The sequence below is a fragment of the Neodothiora populina genome (assembly GCF_041146345.1).
Source record: "Neodothiora populina strain CPC 39397 chromosome Unknown canker_contig_17, whole genome shotgun sequence".
Taxonomy (NCBI): Eukaryota; Fungi; Ascomycota; class Dothideomycetes; order Dothideales; family Dothioraceae; genus Neodothiora; species Neodothiora populina.
Genome location: NW_027191406.1, coordinates 504,606 through 521,572, shown reverse-complemented (window position 1 = coordinate 521,572; position 16,967 = coordinate 504,606). Strand labels below are relative to the sequence as shown.

The following is a 16,967-nucleotide window of genomic DNA, read 5'->3' as shown; positions in this document are numbered from 1 at the left end:
ATTGCGCGATACCTAACCTATCTTGACTGCTCAACTTTGTTCAAAACTGATGTTTTTACAATTTCGGAGGTGTCTGCATTGTCTTTGTGTCTGTGATTCGGTTGAGGAAAGGCAATTGATAGGTGTATACTTGGTTTTGTTCTTGCGGCGTAATGGTCCCAAGTTCGTGTTCTGGAGTCGTGTGTCGAGAAGAATGCATTGCCGATTGACAGGGTTCATTTCGCCCCCATTAAAATGGAATAGATAAGATACGATTAGACATTCGTGCGATATGCTGTAGGGTTTGTATGTACTCAGTACTATGTGTTTATATACAGGGTCGAGTTGTGATTCTGGCTCTCGAGATTGTGATTGTATGTCTTTTCTATGATTTTGTGCCATTACTCGGCACGGCACGATGATGATTAAGGCATTCAGAGCAAGTTCATGCTTTAAACACTTGTTTCCACCATTATGCATGGGATTAGATGCTCTTCTTAGAGTCCTCCTCAAGTCAAGCTGGTGCCTATGGCAGTGAGGAGTTCTGACCATGGCAACTATAGCCCAGCACCGCTTCAGGCACTGAATCAAAGATTGCGTGACCCAGTGCTCGGCTCGTAAACTGGAATGATAGCTGATCACAATTTGCCATGCCAACGGCCTGGAGCGTAGTGAGGCTCGGCATCTAAGAGGTAGGTTGATGCGATAAATCTTCGGACGACACTTGGGTCTAGCCAATGCCTCAAGAGGTGTGGTGCTTCCAAATCTACAGGGTCTTTGTCTGCCTGTCCCTTGACTTTCCGTGTTCTTTGCAAAGGCAGCGGACAAGTCGGTTGCCAAAACTGGTCGTTGCGCGGATTTGCTCTCTTTGCCGCTTCTTACAGGCATCTCTTAGCTGATCGACTCGTGAAGCTATGCGAGCGTAACTCTCGTTGCTGGTCACGGAAGCTGCAAGCTTGAAATGGGACTTGGCATGCTTCAATGTCCTTAGGAAGGCGTTGTTGATACGATAATTCTCGTCGAGAATGGTATTGACTGTCCATTCCATGCCATCAAGTTGTTCGCTCTTCGCGTACCCTTGAAACAAGGTCGTCATGGCTGGTAAATCAAAGGACTTGCCGGCAGGTGATGCAGCTGACGAATCGTAAACGTTACGAAGCAGTGATACTGCTGCGTTCGCTTTTCCGTGCTTCATGAGAGCCTGCGCTGCTGCTGTCACCACGTGATGCCGCACAGGAATGTTATTCTCCTCCATTATTCGATAAAATTCGGAGACGGTCGTCTGCAGTTCTTCGAGGGCCTGAGAACGACCTTCTTTACTCAAATTCTTTATGCGCTGCAATAGGAGCGGCAGCAAAGCCGCCGAAACATTCATACCTGCATCCTGCGCAGAGCCGAATAGTTCTTCCGCTTCAGTTGTGTCACCCTCGTGAGAACGAATACTTGCTGTGATGGCGCTTTCGAGAGAAAGCGACGAGAGTGGGAGTCTGTCGATCGAGAGCGATTGCTTGTACAGTGACACAGCGTCAGCAGGATTGCCTAAGGATAAAGCGAGAAGAATTTCTGTTTCCCTTCTTCGTCGACCGAGGGAATCCGAAGCTGTGGGCAGGCCTGACGCAGTATCTGAAGCATAGCCAGAATCGACATCTTCTAGATCTTCTCCAATTGCTTCTTGAAAGTCCTCGTGTACACTCGTTTCTTCCTCGAGACCTTCCTTCAGCTCTGCTTCCGTATAAAGCCGGTCGTTGTCCTCGGTTGCATTCTCAGCGGCTTTGGCAGCACTTTCGCACATGTTATCGCGCCGGATCGCGTTGGGACCGCTGAGCACACCTTCACCCACACCTAGGAGCTTGAGCCGGGCTTGGGCGCGTTCGGAAAGGCGCCGAGAATTGGCACCGGTTCCCGATTCCCGGATATCGTAGGCGATTGCTTCACGCAGCAGTAAGTCGAGCCCTTCTGATCGCAAATCGGGTGCCTGCCTGGTTAGGTTACGTCCGAGCCACATCATGACAACGTGCGATGGGCGCATATCATAGTAATACCGTCTAAGCATAGCTACCGCAGCTTGCGCACCCATAGCGAGGCGAATGCCATGAGTTGCCATGTAGGCAGTCCATTGAGGAATCAAGTCAATCCGCCCCCCATGTACAAACGACTCAAGAACGATCTGGCTGGTGGTTCGACTCATGCCGAGTCGATAGATGTCAATGGCTCGAGCGACAAACGCCCAAACCTCGGATGGTTCATGGTGGCGAACATACTCGGAGAGCAGAGGGTCAAAGAGCGTAGCTCTTTCGGATGACGTGGCGTTCGCCAAAACAGCAGCATCAAGAAGACCAAGCAACGACTCTACTTTCTGCCACTCTTGTGACCTTGCAGCCGCATGTATGAAGTAGGCGAAAGTCGTCAGATTGGGTTGGATCCCGTTATCTTGCATTCGTCGCAGGTATTCTTCAGCTTTGGATACTTTGCCGGCACGGACGCTGACGCAAATCATCGCATTATACAGTGCTGGACCAGTACCAGTCTTGCCCGCTAATTGATGCATGCTTTGGAAAAGATTGTCGACAGTCATCAGATTCTTCGTGTCATTCCAGAACCTCTCGAGGAGCGCAGCCCACGCGGGCTGACAATCTCTCATCAAGGCATCATCTGTGGGTCTCCTCGAGCTTTGTATAAATTGTTTCGCCGTCTCTCTATGACCAAAAAAGGCCAGTGCCGAGTATAGGGCAGGATATACTTCGTCCGGAAGATGCTGCTGCGGACGAGTGCGAATGTATTTGCACAGGTTGACAAGAGCTACGTTGGCCTGGCTATCACTGCACAGAACAGCTAAAGAGCGTAACCTTGGCTGTAAGTCCGGGCTATTCTCATCCATCCATCGTAGCAACTTTGTGCAGCCAACAAGGTCATTTGCATCAAGGAAGGTCTGATATATCTCACACACCATTGCGAGGCGCGCATCCTTCCTGACGATCCTTGTACTAAAGGCACAATGCTGCAGCAGTAGCATAGCGGCATTGGGGCGTTCGGCCTTGAGCAGCGCTTCACAACATTCAATGACCATCTTGCTGGCATGATTGTTTTTCTTGACCGTTCGAGCAAAATCGAGGCGCCCGGGATCAGAGAAAAGCTTGGGATCGACCTCGAGCATACTCGCAGTGACGAGCAACTTGCACTGATCAAGGCCTGGGGTCAATTGTTGTACTTTTGGGTTGAGCAGAAGCTGCGTATAGAAGTTGAAGGCAGGCAGATGATCGTTCTGAGCGAACACACAATATGAGTTCAGACAAACGCTGTGCAGAAGGTCCGAGCTAAGTACATCTCTGCGCAACATCCAGACAGTCATGCGCTGTAAGGACTGGAGCAGACCTGCCTGTGCTGCTTGTTCGAGCAAGCTTGCAGCAAGCGCGACCATGTCCGTGTTTGATTTAGACGAGTCTGAAAGTGTACTGTGTGGATATAGGGCGAGAAAGGCGGACACAGACCGCTTTATTCTTGCCGAGTTGAGAGCAGCAGATCGGCTCTTTAGTGATTTAACCGAGTCGTTGTTAGATACAGAGTGTGCTCGAGACGTGCGAGCTCGGCTCGGTGGATTTGTAGAGGGAGTCTTGAGTCGCGAGGAGGGCTCGTGGAGGGTTTCTCCGTGATGTCCGGACAAAAGCTGAATCATTATTGACTGCTTCGAGTCGATGTCCGGTGTCGACAAGTTTGCCTCGATGTTGGATGTATTAGTCAACATCGCCAGTTGACTGTAACTTCGTCGGTCGCGGTAGGTTGAGCCTTGATAACCGGCATTATTATCCTCGTGTGCATCCGTCAACGGCCGTGCTGACCGAGCATTGCGTTGACGTTTAGAGAATTTTCTGTAAGCCTTGTCGACTTCCGACGGTAAAGTATTGTCACGGAAGGCCTCAGACTCAACACGCTGGTACTCGGGTTCACTCTGGATAGTCGTGTGTTTCGCGGACGCCGTAGCATCACTCTGCGAAGCCACTGCACCGCCTTCGCGTGCTGTCGTCAAGTCTTGCGTCTGCTCTCTGAAGCTTGTCTCACCATTGTCGGTGATGCTATCGTTCTGCGGGAGGACAGTGGCGGTACTCGAGTGAGCATATCTAGGGTGTTGTTTCAACCTCTTTGAATTTTCCACGACCTTTTTGGCCACGCGTATCTGGCGTCTTCGTTCCTCGACTACGAGCGCGGCCGCACCGCAAGCGGTTCCGGATGATATATATGCGAGTTGGCGAAGGACACGGAGAGCTGCCTTGGATGGCACGGGTCGATGAGGATTGCAGAACATGGCACATCCATGGCTGGTGTTGAATGTCGCCGGGAGAAGGGGAACTAGTCGAGAGCAGGACTCATCGTTTCTGAGAAGTGCAAAACGAGTGATTTCCGGGGAATTGAGCAGAGTCCCTCGTTGTTGAAGAGAGTTGGTAGATGTAAAGAAGGGAAAGGCTGCGACCCGATCTGGACTTCTTTGGCCGAGAAGTTGACGATGCGAGTCGAGCGGAAGAGTCGTTGGTCGTGTTTGCCCGTCGAGCATGACTCGCGTCGACCGGACTCGATCACACCGCGCGTGGCATAGGATATATGTCTTGATTAGACAAAACCATTGCAGGTACAGTGCCTTAAGATGGTTCAAGTTGATCCGAGACTGGGTGTCTCCACGCTTGCTTGAATTTGCCTCAGACACTCTTCGTTCTTCGTGGACATCGACCTTATCTACTGTAACCTATCTATGCTTTTCGAACAACTGAATAAGATGTAGGGTATCCTGTGAGAGTGAAGCCAATTATGCCTCAATGTCTGTTTCCATCCGTCGATCAATACTGATCTTTCAGAACCCAGATGTTGCTTTTCGCTCACCTTCAAGATTGAGCCAGGTAGAGCGGACTTAGTATTTTCCAACTCCATTCAGCGATCCCGTCGACTTGCTTAATGTCTCTTAGCCAATCCAACATGAGAGATGCCGTTTGCTCCAGATCTTCTCTATTCACCCTCTCATCACAGATGCCTTTCAGGCAAGTGTTTTCTGTAGTCATCCGCAGTATGAGCAGTATGCCCATGAAGTTTTGGGTCCACGTGAACAAGTGAGGCACCAGTCGCTTCTTGTTCTTAGGTGGCGCCATTGCTATCGGCCAAAGACATGCCGACTGGATCGCCAGTGCGCAACATGTTACGTCGTCCGGTGACATAAGTTCGGGGAAGTGAAGAGCCTTGTACACAAACGGCCGGTATATCATGAAACGAGCATAATAGAACCGGGTGCGCAATTGGGCAGTGATGATGTCAAGGTTGGACCGATGATTGATAGGGACCGGTCCCTGGTCTAGCACAAAAAATGTGTCAGGCGATCGTCGTGTGACCAGTGTGGTGACGGGAAAATCGAATTTGTCGCTATCTGACCATTGGAGCGGTCGTGGTAAGAGCGAGCGCCAGGACTCCAGCTGTCGAGCGAGTTCCTTTATCACGTGCACAGGAGGCCCGCCATAATCCTCCGTCGACTCTGCTGTCGCGCTGCTGGCTGCATGACAGTGTCAGCAAAAAGACAGTCTTATTATTGTCATTCGTCACGGTTTGAACTTACTGTCGTGTATGGAACTGTGGATCCTCGTGATGAGTCGACGCAGCGCAATCATCGCTAAAAAGTGGTACTGAAAGTGCGAGCGCTCGTCTGATTCATTTCCAGACATGTTCTGCGCTTCGTGAAAGTACGGTAGAGGCACTTGATCCTCGAGAGTGTGTATGCCGGTCTGCGACAAATCCAATTCTAGATGGTACATGTCCTCACTAAGGACACATGTCCAATAGGCTCTTTTTATGAGGTCAGCCCTGGGAGTCGACCAGTCGATTGATTCGCATCTGATCAGCACTTGACAAGACATAGATGCGGCAACTGTAGCCCTCCAGAAATCCATGTGCCTGGCACACGCCTCATAGTATGCCGCTTGCAGAAGGAGAATCTGTACATTTTCCAGAGTACAGGCATGGACACTGAAACCAACACGTCGTCTTGCTTCGTTGAAGAGATCGATGCCTGGAGGCTCGTCCGCAGTGCCTCCACGAAGTCCGCTCGCGCTGCCATTGTAGCTACTGACAGGCTCGCCGTACACACCATCGATGGCGACCTGACCTAAAGCGAAAACAAGAAGAGCTAAACAGGCGCTCGGGTCTCCGTCTGCAAATCCGTTTCGCATGACTGACCCGACTACATCTTCCATGAACTGCTCCTGGTCGAGAATTGGTAGCAGAAGGTTGAAAGTGTTGAAATAAGCGTTAGCAAGTCGCTGAACTCTGTCCATTGTGAGCTCAGTGAAACCCACTCTCATCCCCCGGCCTTGAACTTGTTGTATCGGATAAGTTCTCATCTGGGTATCCCAAGCCAACGTATTGGGATGCTTGGCAAGCTCTAGATGAATGAACCATGGCGTGCCGTCCTGTAGAACATGCTCCAGATCAGTCGCGGCCGCAAGACCGGAATTGAGGATATGTAAGTAGATTGCTGGCCAGAGCAAGACTTTATGCGCCACTGTCAAATGTTGGTAGGATCGTTGAAGCTCCTTTGGGAATGTCTGGGTGAGTGCACGGCTTATTGACCGTCCAGTGGAAGAGCCTATTCGGGAGGCTCCCAAAGTTTCGCCTCCATTCGAGGATCGAGCTTCACTATTTGTCGGATGATTCTGATATAAGGGTGGAGTGGGAGAGCTTGACACTTGAAGAGTGTCGAATTTGTTCTCAAGGCGCTGCAATGTCTCCAGGATATGCACCATAGTTTTATCCTTTCTAGACAGGCAGTGAGCACAACGCCGACAATGCACCACGCAAAGACGATGCCTACTTACTTTGTGGGTTGCGGCTCACGGTAGACGCAATCGGCCCCCAGGCGCCTACATAGTCCGCACTTGGGACGCTGTTCATCACACTTTGACTTCCTAAGACGCGAGCACCAGATCTCAGCACCCACATGAGAAGATATTCAGCAATGAGCAGCCATCAACTCACCTGCTACGACAAGTCTGGCACGCTTGAGCGGCAATAGCAGCGCGTTCCCGCCGTCGGGTCATCTCTAGGCTTTCCGCCCCAGATAGTGAAGTCGACATGTTTGTGGCCCAGCGGCATCATCTCAGGTAAGCTTCCCCCAATCAAGGACCGACTAACAACAAATCCGCGTACAAAATCGGAGATTCGATAGCACTTATGGGTATTCCGAATACAAGATTATGTAATTATCTCAGCATGTAGGCCCGGCAAACGCAAAGAAAGCTGATAATTTTGCAAACACAGACACGTGAACCCGGATCAGGGACAGGGCACCAAAGTAGTGGCGCTACACTGCTGATCTGATAGTTCGAGTATTATGGATCAGCAGCGGGGAGCACGGCGATCAGCGCAAGATCTGGGCACCCAAGGAAGGGGTTTGTGTGTTCGCTTGTCCGTCTTGCGCGTCTCTCGGATGATATATAGTTCGGTATACCCACAACATAGATGAAGCACGAGAAGCAACATATGGAGAAGGTCGGAAACCGTTCCACGTCCCGCAAGAAACGCCCGCTACGGCATCAGCCCGAGAGTCTGACCAACGCTGATTGGTCGCAAACTGTCGCAACTGCTCGGCCCTTTTCATCGATTTTGCCATTGGATGCGATGGCGAGTTTCGAAGTCTTATACGAGAGTCTCGGGAAGTGGAAAGTGGACTATACATTTGCAGGAACAGAGGCGAAAGGATCTGCTAATCGTCCGGGCTTCTGCATCTGGAATCCACCCGCTTCCGCCCATTATTACCTGTACCTGTACTAGTTCTGCTGCTGATACTCGCTCGTGCTACATGTCACAATCTTTTTCCCTTTTGCATTCAAGGCTTACCTACAGCTATGGCATCCTCACAATCTCACATCTGCTTGCACCATTGGCTCTGATTCTTTCTTGAATCTCAGGTGGTTTACTTTCTCCTGTCGGTAGCATCTGCTTGACATTCGCTGCATCTGTCGCACAGGGTCATACCATCTAGTGACTGCAGGCTACTGTACGCCCATACCCCTTGCACAATCTTGCACCTGCACTTCAGCGGATCGCGATCGAAATCCAGGCCAGATTCTCGTCGTACTAAATCCTGTAGAGCTTTCAAGGCTACCATTGTCGCCCTGACTTATCAGCTATCGCGCATCATCGGAGTCCACACTGCCAGGTTTTGCTAGTGAGCACCAAGGAACCCATTCATAGCCACCAAAGTCAAACAGCGGCGACGTCGCAAACTGCTCCTTTTGTTCCAAACTGGGTTCATCGTCACTCTTTTATACTCTACTCACACCTCCTGGCCTGGCTCTTTTCCGTTCCGACACTACCTTGCCGGATCAAACCTGAGGTTATCTTGCCCAGCGGAAATCGTATATGAATCCCAACCACGTAGTCTTCGATAAGAAGCCGGAAAGACGCCATCCTCAGCGCTGAGATCTCAAATCAGCTCTTCTGATGGGCCCCACTGAGTCCTCCACGGCCGCCAATCCTGTGCCATCATCTCGACTACAGCCGGATCAGACGTCTGAATCACCAAGCACTAAGAGTGATGCGATCACTTCCGCAGTAGGGCCAAGTCCGATTCACGGACAAACAGCGCAACCCTCGCTCGGGAACCGAACGCCTCGGGAGCATGCCAAACCTAGTGTTCGTGAGGAAAGCCGGCGTGCCGCCTGGCGCAAGAACATGGAAATGATCGCAGAGACAAATGAGGAAGTGCGTGGCTTCATGCAAGAGCTTGAGCTGAAAAGGAAACAACTCGACGAGCAGATACACAAGTTCATTGCTCAGAAGGAGAGGGAGTTCAAACGATTTGAACAGGAGATCTGGAAACAGATACAGAATGTGCAAGAACAAGTGCCGGTGGGGTCCGACCATGGCAATGAGCACGGTGAAGTACATTCCACTATCTCGCATCAGCCATCCAGATCTCAAGATGTGCTCATCAACGGTACTGCTCCATCGGAAGCGCCGAAGCTTGAAAAGCCGACTGAAGATCACGGAAACGTGCGAACAAGGATCGACCGTAGGACCGCAAACTCCGGTCTTGAGGATATCAGACCTAGTTACGAGCGCGAGAAGGATTTCATGGGCCTGTTCACGCCTGCCTTCCTACCGCTTCTTGACGATAAGCCAGGGCTTGAGCGATCACCCTCGGCACCAGATCTTATGGAGCATCGAGGTTCGGAGACTCTGTTCTCGGACAGGCAGTCCCTGCAAAGAGCCAACACAGAGCCCACGCTAGATGCTGAAGGCAAGCCGAGGCCTAGACATGGTCCCAGGACCCCATCAACTGGGTCGGAAGGCCTTGTGTCCGTATTGAAACCCCCTGGTGGCAGGAAGAGCTCGAAGCAGATGCGTGTAATGTTGCAATTGGCCGATGATCTACCGGCTGTACATCCTAATGACGATCTGCCCACGGAGAGAGAGTATGCCCCAGTCCGACAGGCGGACGCCTTGCACCATTCAAAGAAAGGCGGAGCGACGTTCGAAGATGCATCTCCACTGCAATCGCCCTCATTGTCACCAGGTTCTCTCGGCAACGAAACCTCAAGTCAGACTCTTCCATCAACCCTTTCCAGTAGTTTGACACAAGGCTTGTCTATTCAGCCGCAGTCCAACATCAGCTTAGGTGCCGCCGCGCTTGGAACGCAACCCGGGAATGCCGTCACAGACTTCGAAGATCTCGCCTCGCCATTTCCTCTCGACGAGGACGTAGGAGATACCGAGCGGCCGTCTGATCTCGAGTGGGAAGTCGACTTTCGGGAGGATATCGAGGGATCTCGGGTGGATCGACAGTCCTCCTCTCCTTCGCTCAGTCCAGACACTAATCTCTCTCCGATATCGCCACAGAAGTCCAACAACAGTGCCACGAGTGCAAGCCTTCCGATGTTGAAGATTCGCTCATCCTCTACTTCGTCCACCCAGCCAATCTCCCCGGGCTTCTCCCGGCCTTCGGTCAGAGACGATCCTATTTTCGATTTCCCAGCCGAGGAGAATGATTACATCTCGAGCTCGATCGGCCATGGGTCGTATTATGACTCATTCTCCAGGCCAAGTCTGACCGGCAGGGGTACCATGACTGGCAGTCTTGGGGAATCTTTCATGCAAAGGAACGCGGAAGCAATGATGCGACGTAAAAGATCATGATATTCGTTCTAATTGAAAGGGCTTTTATATATATACTTGAGAATGGATTGCATGCTGAACTCGCTAACCATTCCATACCTTCCCAAACGCCGATGAGACATAAACAGCAAACCTGCGCATCGCACTCTATATACGGGTTATGACGCCCGCACCTTCACAGCTACCTCTAATTGTCTGGTCCCAGAGGGCCCTCGCTCGCTGCGAGGTTGCATTGCCTGAAGATGCGAACCTCCTCTGGCAAGAAGGAGCCAGTCACGCTGTGAAGCACTCCGTGGTTGTTGAAAATGGCAAGATCGCCTTCCTCCCAGTCGATCGGGTACACAAACTCAGGAGCAATGCCAGGTCTTTGCATGCGGTGCACAATTTCTCTGACCTCCTTCAAATCGTCGATAACGGTTCCATCAGCGAGATGCAGCTTCTCGATCGCTGAAGGATGGACCTGTAGAGCCAGCTGGCCCGTGACGGGGTTCTTCCAGGTCATGGGCAGAATCTTGACCTTGTCCTTCTCGATGGGCGGTAGCTCAGAGTAAGGGAGTTCCTTACCTTCAGATACCAAGCCCAATCCATCGGAGCGCGAACGTGCAGGTGACATCCAGATATAAGGATGAGGCGCGTACTGCACCTTGGTCGTACGAGCAAACTGCTTGTCTTCTTCGGACAACAAATCGTACGTCTTGTACGAGCTGGCAAAGGCAGTGCTGCCCCTCGGAACACTGATTTCATCATTGCTCTCATCATCATAACGAAGGTTTAGCGGTTCTGTCTTGGGCACTTTGACGGCCATCAGCGTCGTCACACGGGGAGCGTGCAAGCCGTAGAGCGCGGCGTCGATGTGCCAGCGGTAGAAGCGCGTGTTATCCCTGTCGTCGGCCTCGGAAAGGGGATCGGCGTGGAAAGTCTTGTGGTGGGGATGTTTGAGGGTGATGTTCTTGAGACCTTCGTACTCGGCAACAGGACCGTTACCGATGACCTGCACCTGGGGCTGGTGGGGAATAGTCTTGAGATCCGGGTGCAGGACGGAGCGCTTGGCGTCGATGGTCTTGCCATGACCATACGAAGTCGACACGGGGTCGAATCGCTGAGTCAACTCGAATTGAGCACGAGGAGAGAGCGTCTGCTGGTTCTTCAACAGTACAACGCTGTTCTCGTACAGTGCACGTCTGATGACTGCGAAGTCGAGCTCGCTGAGATTCTCGAGGTCGGCGCCTCTGATCTCGGCGCCAAAGTCGACTTTGGATCCCTTGGGATGGGCGATCTTGTGGACGGTGATCTCGCTTTGGATAGCCATTGCTGTTGTTGTAGGTGGCTGGTCTGTGGTTGTTGTGGCAGATGTAAGATGATAGATTGTGGAAGTCGATATGGTTGGAATCAAAGAAGCAAGTAATATGCTTGCAGCTGGAATAGAACTTCGTAATAATATCGCCTGCCTCGCAACTACTATGTATCTGTTGCGATAAGGAAAGAGAAAGCTCTTAGATAATTCTATAACTGAAGAGATATGTGCGAAGATGAATTGTAATTCAGTAGGTAGGACGGACATCTTGTTTATATTATTTGCTCTAGCTATGCTATCGGGGACGTCCGGTCTTTCGGGGATAAGAGTACGAAAAGTACTGGAGGTGTAAGTTGGGAATGCGGGCGAGGCGGAAGTGCGGGTGAAATGCGAAATCTCAGCCGCCGCCTCTGCTTATGTCGGCTTCCGGAGACGACTCTCAATACTACTACGGAGAACAACGACCGCAAGACGACCGGTCCACACCGTGACCACAGAGTCTGTCGAGCGGACCCATATTAGCACATCGTCCTCACTGAGGAGTGCTTTGTACATTTATGCATGCGGGTGAGGTCTTGTTGGATGTCTGTCAATACAGCCCCTCATTGTTTCCTCTACTTCTTGCAGTAAGAGTGCCGTCGTCATTTGCCATAGCGTGCATGCTCCTAGTATTATCCGAGTCAAAGTTCCTTGAGTCTTGTCCTGGATGCAAAGATCACCGAATGGGTTTCCATTAGCCATAGTGATAGTCGCTGTGCGGCGCGACTTCAGCAGTAATAACCGTAGTAGCAACATTCAGCTACAGCTCTCAAAGGGTTGCAGAACGACTTTTGGTTGTCTGCTGTGCTTTTGGATGTCTGTGTGCATCAAGCCGGATTGCCAGCGCCGAGTGAGCTTGTTGTATCCGTCTTCAACGGGCTAACCCCAAGGATATGTGAATCACATTCTGACGAGATTGAGAGGTCAGTCGGCTTTAATCTCACCCGTGGATGGGTGTCGCCTTGGCAGGTCGGCAGGCTGGACAGCTTATATGTCAGGTCAGGCTGAAGAGCTCATAGCTTGTCGAGCAATTTGCGTTTCCTCCTCTCGATCAATTCCGTTTCGACGTCCTCTGCGGTGGGCAAAATCCATGCATCTCCGTGTCCAGAGTCTCCAGGTAATGGTTCCCAATCTGCATCTCCCTTGTCGTCGGCTGCAGCCATAAAGGCGTCGAACGACTCCTTCTCCGTGGCGCTTTCATATCCAAGCAGAGTGCCATCCTCCTCGTCAAGATTGTATCCGTAGTAGGCCGCGTCGACCTTTTGTCGTAGATCTGCCCTCTTCTCCAGAGCCTTGTCCTCGGGTGGCTTGACTGTGGCAGCCTCGAACAATTCCTTGACGCCTGGCAGTTCTCGTGCTCTTCCAAAGTAGCGATAGCCTTTACCGCCTCCTTGTATCTCTCTTCCCTCTTCGTCTACCACGCGTCCACCACCGCGCATGTAGTTCGGGCCGCCAAGCTCACGGATGCGCATCTCCCATTGCCATTTCTCCTTGAAGAGTTTGTTGAGCTCGTCGTTGATGTCGCGGATCTGGAAGTCGGAGAGGGCGGCATCTTGAATCTTGGAGACTTTGCGTGAGATCTCCTTGAGGACCTGTCCGCGCCAGCGTTCGCAAGTAGGGATAGACTCTTGCTGTGAGATGGCTTTCGGCCGGCGAGTGCGTGTGGTGTCGAGGATGCCGAGGTCTGCTGCTTGTTGCGCCCTGAAGCGGAACAGCATAGACTGACTGTATTTGTTCACAATGTGTCAGCTACTGAACAGCCTGATCATAAGCATATGGCAGCGCCATTCGTCTCACTCACCTTTTCTCTGCATTACGCGCCATGTCGTCGTTGGAATTGCCGACACTGATGTCGTAGAATGGCACAAACACAAAAGAGGAATCACTTCAACTTCAACTTCAACGTGTAAGCGGACCGACGCGAGCTGACTGCGACTGCCTTCTGTGTCGTCGGCCCTTCCTCTTTCCGTCGACTCTTGGCATTTTGCATGCACCATCCATGCGTCTTTTTTATGCATGGACGCTCGCATTCACCACTCAATTGAGACATTTTCCACATCCAGAGACCTACCCCACTTGGAACCACACAAAAGTAGTAGGTGAATTGACACCATTGGTCTCCTACTGTATACTTCCCTATACGATGCGACGCACCTGACAGACAACTGTGGCAAGGTGTTTTCAGACCTTGTAAGCGCATCATCCAGGATATCCTTGTACACCTAATGTGCCGCCGAGGCGATTTAGCATAGTTCAAAAAGAAGTGGACCCTGCCGACCTCACTCTAGACATGCTTCACTCAAAGTAATACACTATTTTGCTTACCAGACTGAACCCTGCGTGTGCTTCTCCGGCACCGGCCCAGAAACGTTTATCTCCAACCGTCCTTAGGGTACGGTATTGACAGATGCACAATGACAACCCCCAAGACAGCCAAGTCTCCCAGTTCTTCTGGGTATGCCTCCATGCGGCAGGTCAAGTGATATGGTCTCGAACCTTCAGCACGCAGGAGATCCTGTTCCATTTGTTCTTCCACGTTTCGCTAATGACCAGCGGAGGCCGCCGAAGTCTGTCCTCGGCTCTGTGCACCCAACTGATCCACTTGCCCTCAGAACTTCAACCGACTATCTTGCCTATCTCCGTCCGGACCTCACTACACTAATTTGACTTACAGTATGCTATCTCTGTAAAATGGGTTTCCGGCTCGCGTGCCTGCATTAGACTCCAGATGATGGTCAGATTGCCTGTAACCTTCTCCAAGCTTTGCATAATAGCCTTCGCGCACTTATCGTCACTGCTTGGCTGATAAGAAAATGTGTATCACTCGGCAGCTTGCTGCTGAGCGCGAAATACAAATATCAGACATCCTCGCGCACTCGAACCGTAAGTCAGAGAGTGACAATAGTATCCTGTGACAGAGCTCGTTCCATCGATCATCATGCCATCTCTGAAGTCTCTCCTCGCCGCCACATTGGCTGGCAGTGCCGTCGTTGATGCCTTCCCCACCAAGCAAAAGCGCGAGCGCAATGATCTCACCCCCAAGGTCATCATGGACAACGACTGGAGCACAGCGGGTTTCATTCCCTACCTGATGGCTCTCGATGCTGGTTGGGACGTTCTTGGCCTCGTCAGTGACACCGCCAACTCGTGGGCGCTGCAAACTGGCCTCCACGCTCTGGCTACCCTGGAAGTCGGGGGCTTGGAATGTATTCCTGTCCACAAGGGCGCCGACTATCCTCTCCTCAACACCCCCGAGCTCTTCCAAGCATGGGAAATGGTTCACGGTGTCCTGCCATGGGAGGGTGCTTTCGCCAAGGAGAACCTCACCAACGAGGCTCTCGGCTTCGACACCACCAGCGGAGATCCAAACAGAATCTCCAAGGCTGCCCTTTACGAGGGATACCCCAACATCACCTTCGCCAGCAAGGACGCTGCTTGGTTCATGATCGAGCAGGTCAGAAAGTACCCCGGACAGGTTTCCATCTACTCTGCCGGTGCTCTCACCAACATCGCTCTTGCTGTGCGAATGGACCCCACCTTCGCCGAGAACTGCCGTGAGCTCGTCATCATGGGTGGCTACATTGATGTGAACCTTCTCCAGACCACCGGCGACACCATGCAGGCGGACTGGAACTCTGACATCAACCTCATGATTGACCCCGAGGGCACCAAGATTGCTCTGACCGCACCTTTCCCCGTAAGTTTATACTCCCCAGGCTGTTATTTTGGGAAACGCCAAAACTGACTTGACAAAACCCAGAACATCACCATTGCCGGAAACGTTGCCAACCAGATCAGCGTGACCCAGGACTGGCTCGACGAGATCCACGAAGTCAGCAACCCTTACTCTGACCTCATGCACGCCTACTACGGCACCATCTTCCCTCTGTGGGACGAGACCGCCACGGCCGTCATGCTCGACCCTTCGGTCATCACCAACACGACCTCGTTCTACCTCGACGTCGACGTCGCCTACGGCTCTCCGAGCTACGGCAACATTCACGCTTACCAGAAGGCTCTGGCTCCTGTGGCTCAGAAGCTGCGCAAGGTCAACATGGTCGTCTCGGTCGACGGCGACCGCGTCAAGGAGTCAGTCAAGAGATCCGTCCAGTACCCCAAGTCTTGCAAGGACTGGAACTAAGCGGGCTTCTGGTTCTGACATGTCTGACGAGTCAAAAAGAACTCGAACAAGGCTATGCCTGTCGAGTTCTTTGTAATTTGTAATTTAATGTTTCTTCCTCTGGTGCTAGACCTGATGCTTTTAGATCCAGGCCAGGACCAGATGAATAGACGAAAAAGAAAAAATGCATGCGCCGAGAGGACCGGCATGTCTTCCTCTTCTACTTTTGAGATCCTTCCAAGACGAGTGGAAAGTGAGACATGGTGTATCAAACAACAACTTGTAAATGCAACAACTATGATGATGAACGAGAAATAAGCGAAGAAGGTACCAGTGAAATCTATGCTGAGGAATGGTTAAACAATCACTTGATAAAAAGCAATCCAGTGCCGACGTTCTTCTTGAACGTCACGTACTCTTCCCCAAAGAACTCGATCAGGTACTGTTCCTCATCTGCATAGTGGTGTCAGTGAACGACACTCGGCCTTTAACACCAGAAAAACACAGAGAAAAAGAAAGGCATAACCCACCAGCGATTCTGTTCCTGAAGAAAACCCAGAGCACGCCCGCATATACGAGCGCGCAGACCTTGTTCCCGACGACGACCTGCGTGCCGACGGCAAAGTAATAATACCCGAAATAACTCGGGTGCCTGACCCAAGCATAAACACCGCTGGTGACAAGCACGTGGTCATCTCTCTTCTTGCGCTGCGGGATATGATTGAAGCTCTTGCCCGCCTCAGCCATCGCGACGCTGCGCACGACTTGTCCGACGACGACCATTGCCGCGCCGACCGCGAGCGTCAAGCTGCTTGAGCCCAGCGCTTGCCAACGCGGGAAAAGAAGCGACGAAACGGCGATTTCGACCATCGCGCTCGCGTGCGCCACGTTATACGCCGCGCCATTGCTGAAGAGCAGGAAACTCGAAACGCGCGCGTTGGGCGTGTTCCAGCGCGCCGTCGTGTAGAACTCTAGGAAGTGGAAGATGCACAGCGTGGCGATGAACTCGGGCAGCCGCCACAGCCGGTTGTGGTGTAGCGCTAGGTAGGGGGCAAGGAGGACGCAGAGGCCCAGCGAGGTGCCGAGGGCGAAGGCGTGTAGCGCGATGGAGCTGAGTGAGCGGTAGCCGGATGGCGAAAGGGAGGTGTCGTGGTATGGTGGTGAGGTTGTGCGTGCGGTTGGGGTGCCGTTCATGGTTGATGATGAGGCTGTTACGGCGGTGGGGCGCGAGATGTCCGGGTCGTCGATTGATGTGTATGGTGTGCCTATGGTGTTGGCGACCGAGATTGACGAGGCCATGTTTGTTTGTTGATGTCGAGGAAGAAGTATACTTTTTATTATCGACACAGTATACAAAGACCCAAAAGACCAAGTCGCAAACGTGTAGAA

General features: G+C 51.9%; 7 protein-coding genes across 9 annotated transcripts; 2 read left to right on the top strand and 5 right to left on the bottom strand.

Annotated features, from left to right (window-relative positions):
• Positions 1-745: 745 nt before the first annotated feature.
• On the bottom strand, positions 746-4,279 carry AAFC00_004096 (uncharacterized protein; the record flags this gene model as incomplete). The annotated part of the gene is made up of 1 exon (XM_069343678.1): positions 746-4,279. The coding sequence occupies one exon, from the start codon at positions 4,277-4,279 to the stop codon at positions 746-748; it is 3,534 nt and encodes a 1,177-aa protein (XP_069202231.1).
• A 571-nt stretch (positions 4,280-4,850) lies between these two features.
• AAFC00_004095 (uncharacterized protein) lies at positions 4,851-7,082 on the bottom strand (the record flags this gene model as incomplete). Of its 2 annotated transcripts, none has more annotated exons than XM_069348137.1 (4): positions 4,851-5,506; positions 5,570-6,765; positions 6,825-6,914; positions 6,985-7,082. In XM_069348137.1, 4 exons carry the CDS (start codon positions 7,080-7,082, stop codon positions 4,851-4,853), a joined length of 2,040 nt encoding a protein of 679 aa, XP_069202229.1. The 2 variants fall into 2 exon arrangements, with proteins under 2 accessions (XP_069202229.1, XP_069202230.1); XM_069343677.1 differs by having other exon boundaries at positions 6,985-7,046.
• Positions 7,083-8,451: 1,369 nt separating this feature from the next.
• AAFC00_004094 (uncharacterized protein) lies at positions 8,452-10,146 on the top strand (the record flags this gene model as incomplete). Its single annotated transcript, XM_069343676.1, has 1 exon — positions 8,452-10,146. One exon carries the CDS (start codon positions 8,452-8,454, stop codon positions 10,144-10,146), a length of 1,695 nt encoding a protein of 564 aa, XP_069202228.1.
• Positions 10,147-10,312: 166 nt separating this feature from the next.
• Positions 10,313-11,434, bottom strand: AAFC00_004093 (uncharacterized protein; the record flags this gene model as incomplete). Its single annotated transcript, XM_069343675.1, has 1 exon — positions 10,313-11,434. The coding sequence occupies one exon, from the start codon at positions 11,432-11,434 to the stop codon at positions 10,313-10,315; it is 1,122 nt and encodes a 373-aa protein (XP_069202227.1).
• Positions 11,435-12,471: 1,037 nt separating this feature from the next.
• On the bottom strand, positions 12,472-13,282 carry AAFC00_004092 (uncharacterized protein; the record flags this gene model as incomplete). The annotated part of the gene is made up of 2 exons (XM_069343674.1): positions 12,472-13,183; positions 13,260-13,282. 2 exons carry the CDS (start codon positions 13,280-13,282, stop codon positions 12,472-12,474), a joined length of 735 nt encoding a protein of 244 aa, XP_069202226.1.
• A 1,114-nt stretch (positions 13,283-14,396) lies between these two features.
• On the top strand, positions 14,397-15,599 carry AAFC00_004091 (uncharacterized protein; the record flags this gene model as incomplete). The annotated part of the gene is made up of 2 exons (XM_069343673.1): positions 14,397-15,155; positions 15,219-15,599. 2 exons carry the CDS (start codon positions 14,397-14,399, stop codon positions 15,597-15,599), a joined length of 1,140 nt encoding a protein of 379 aa, XP_069202225.1.
• A 343-nt stretch (positions 15,600-15,942) lies between these two features.
• On the bottom strand, positions 15,943-16,877 carry AAFC00_004090 (uncharacterized protein; the record flags this gene model as incomplete). 2 transcript variants are annotated; one of them, XM_069343672.1, is made up of 2 exons in its annotated part: positions 15,943-16,031; positions 16,109-16,877. In XM_069343672.1, the coding sequence occupies 2 exons, from the start codon at positions 16,875-16,877 to the stop codon at positions 15,943-15,945; spliced, it is 858 nt and encodes a 285-aa protein (XP_069202223.1). The 2 variants fall into 2 exon arrangements, with proteins under 2 accessions (XP_069202223.1, XP_069202224.1); XM_069343671.1 differs by having other exon boundaries at positions 16,109-16,772.
• Positions 16,878-16,967: the final 90 nt, after the last annotated feature.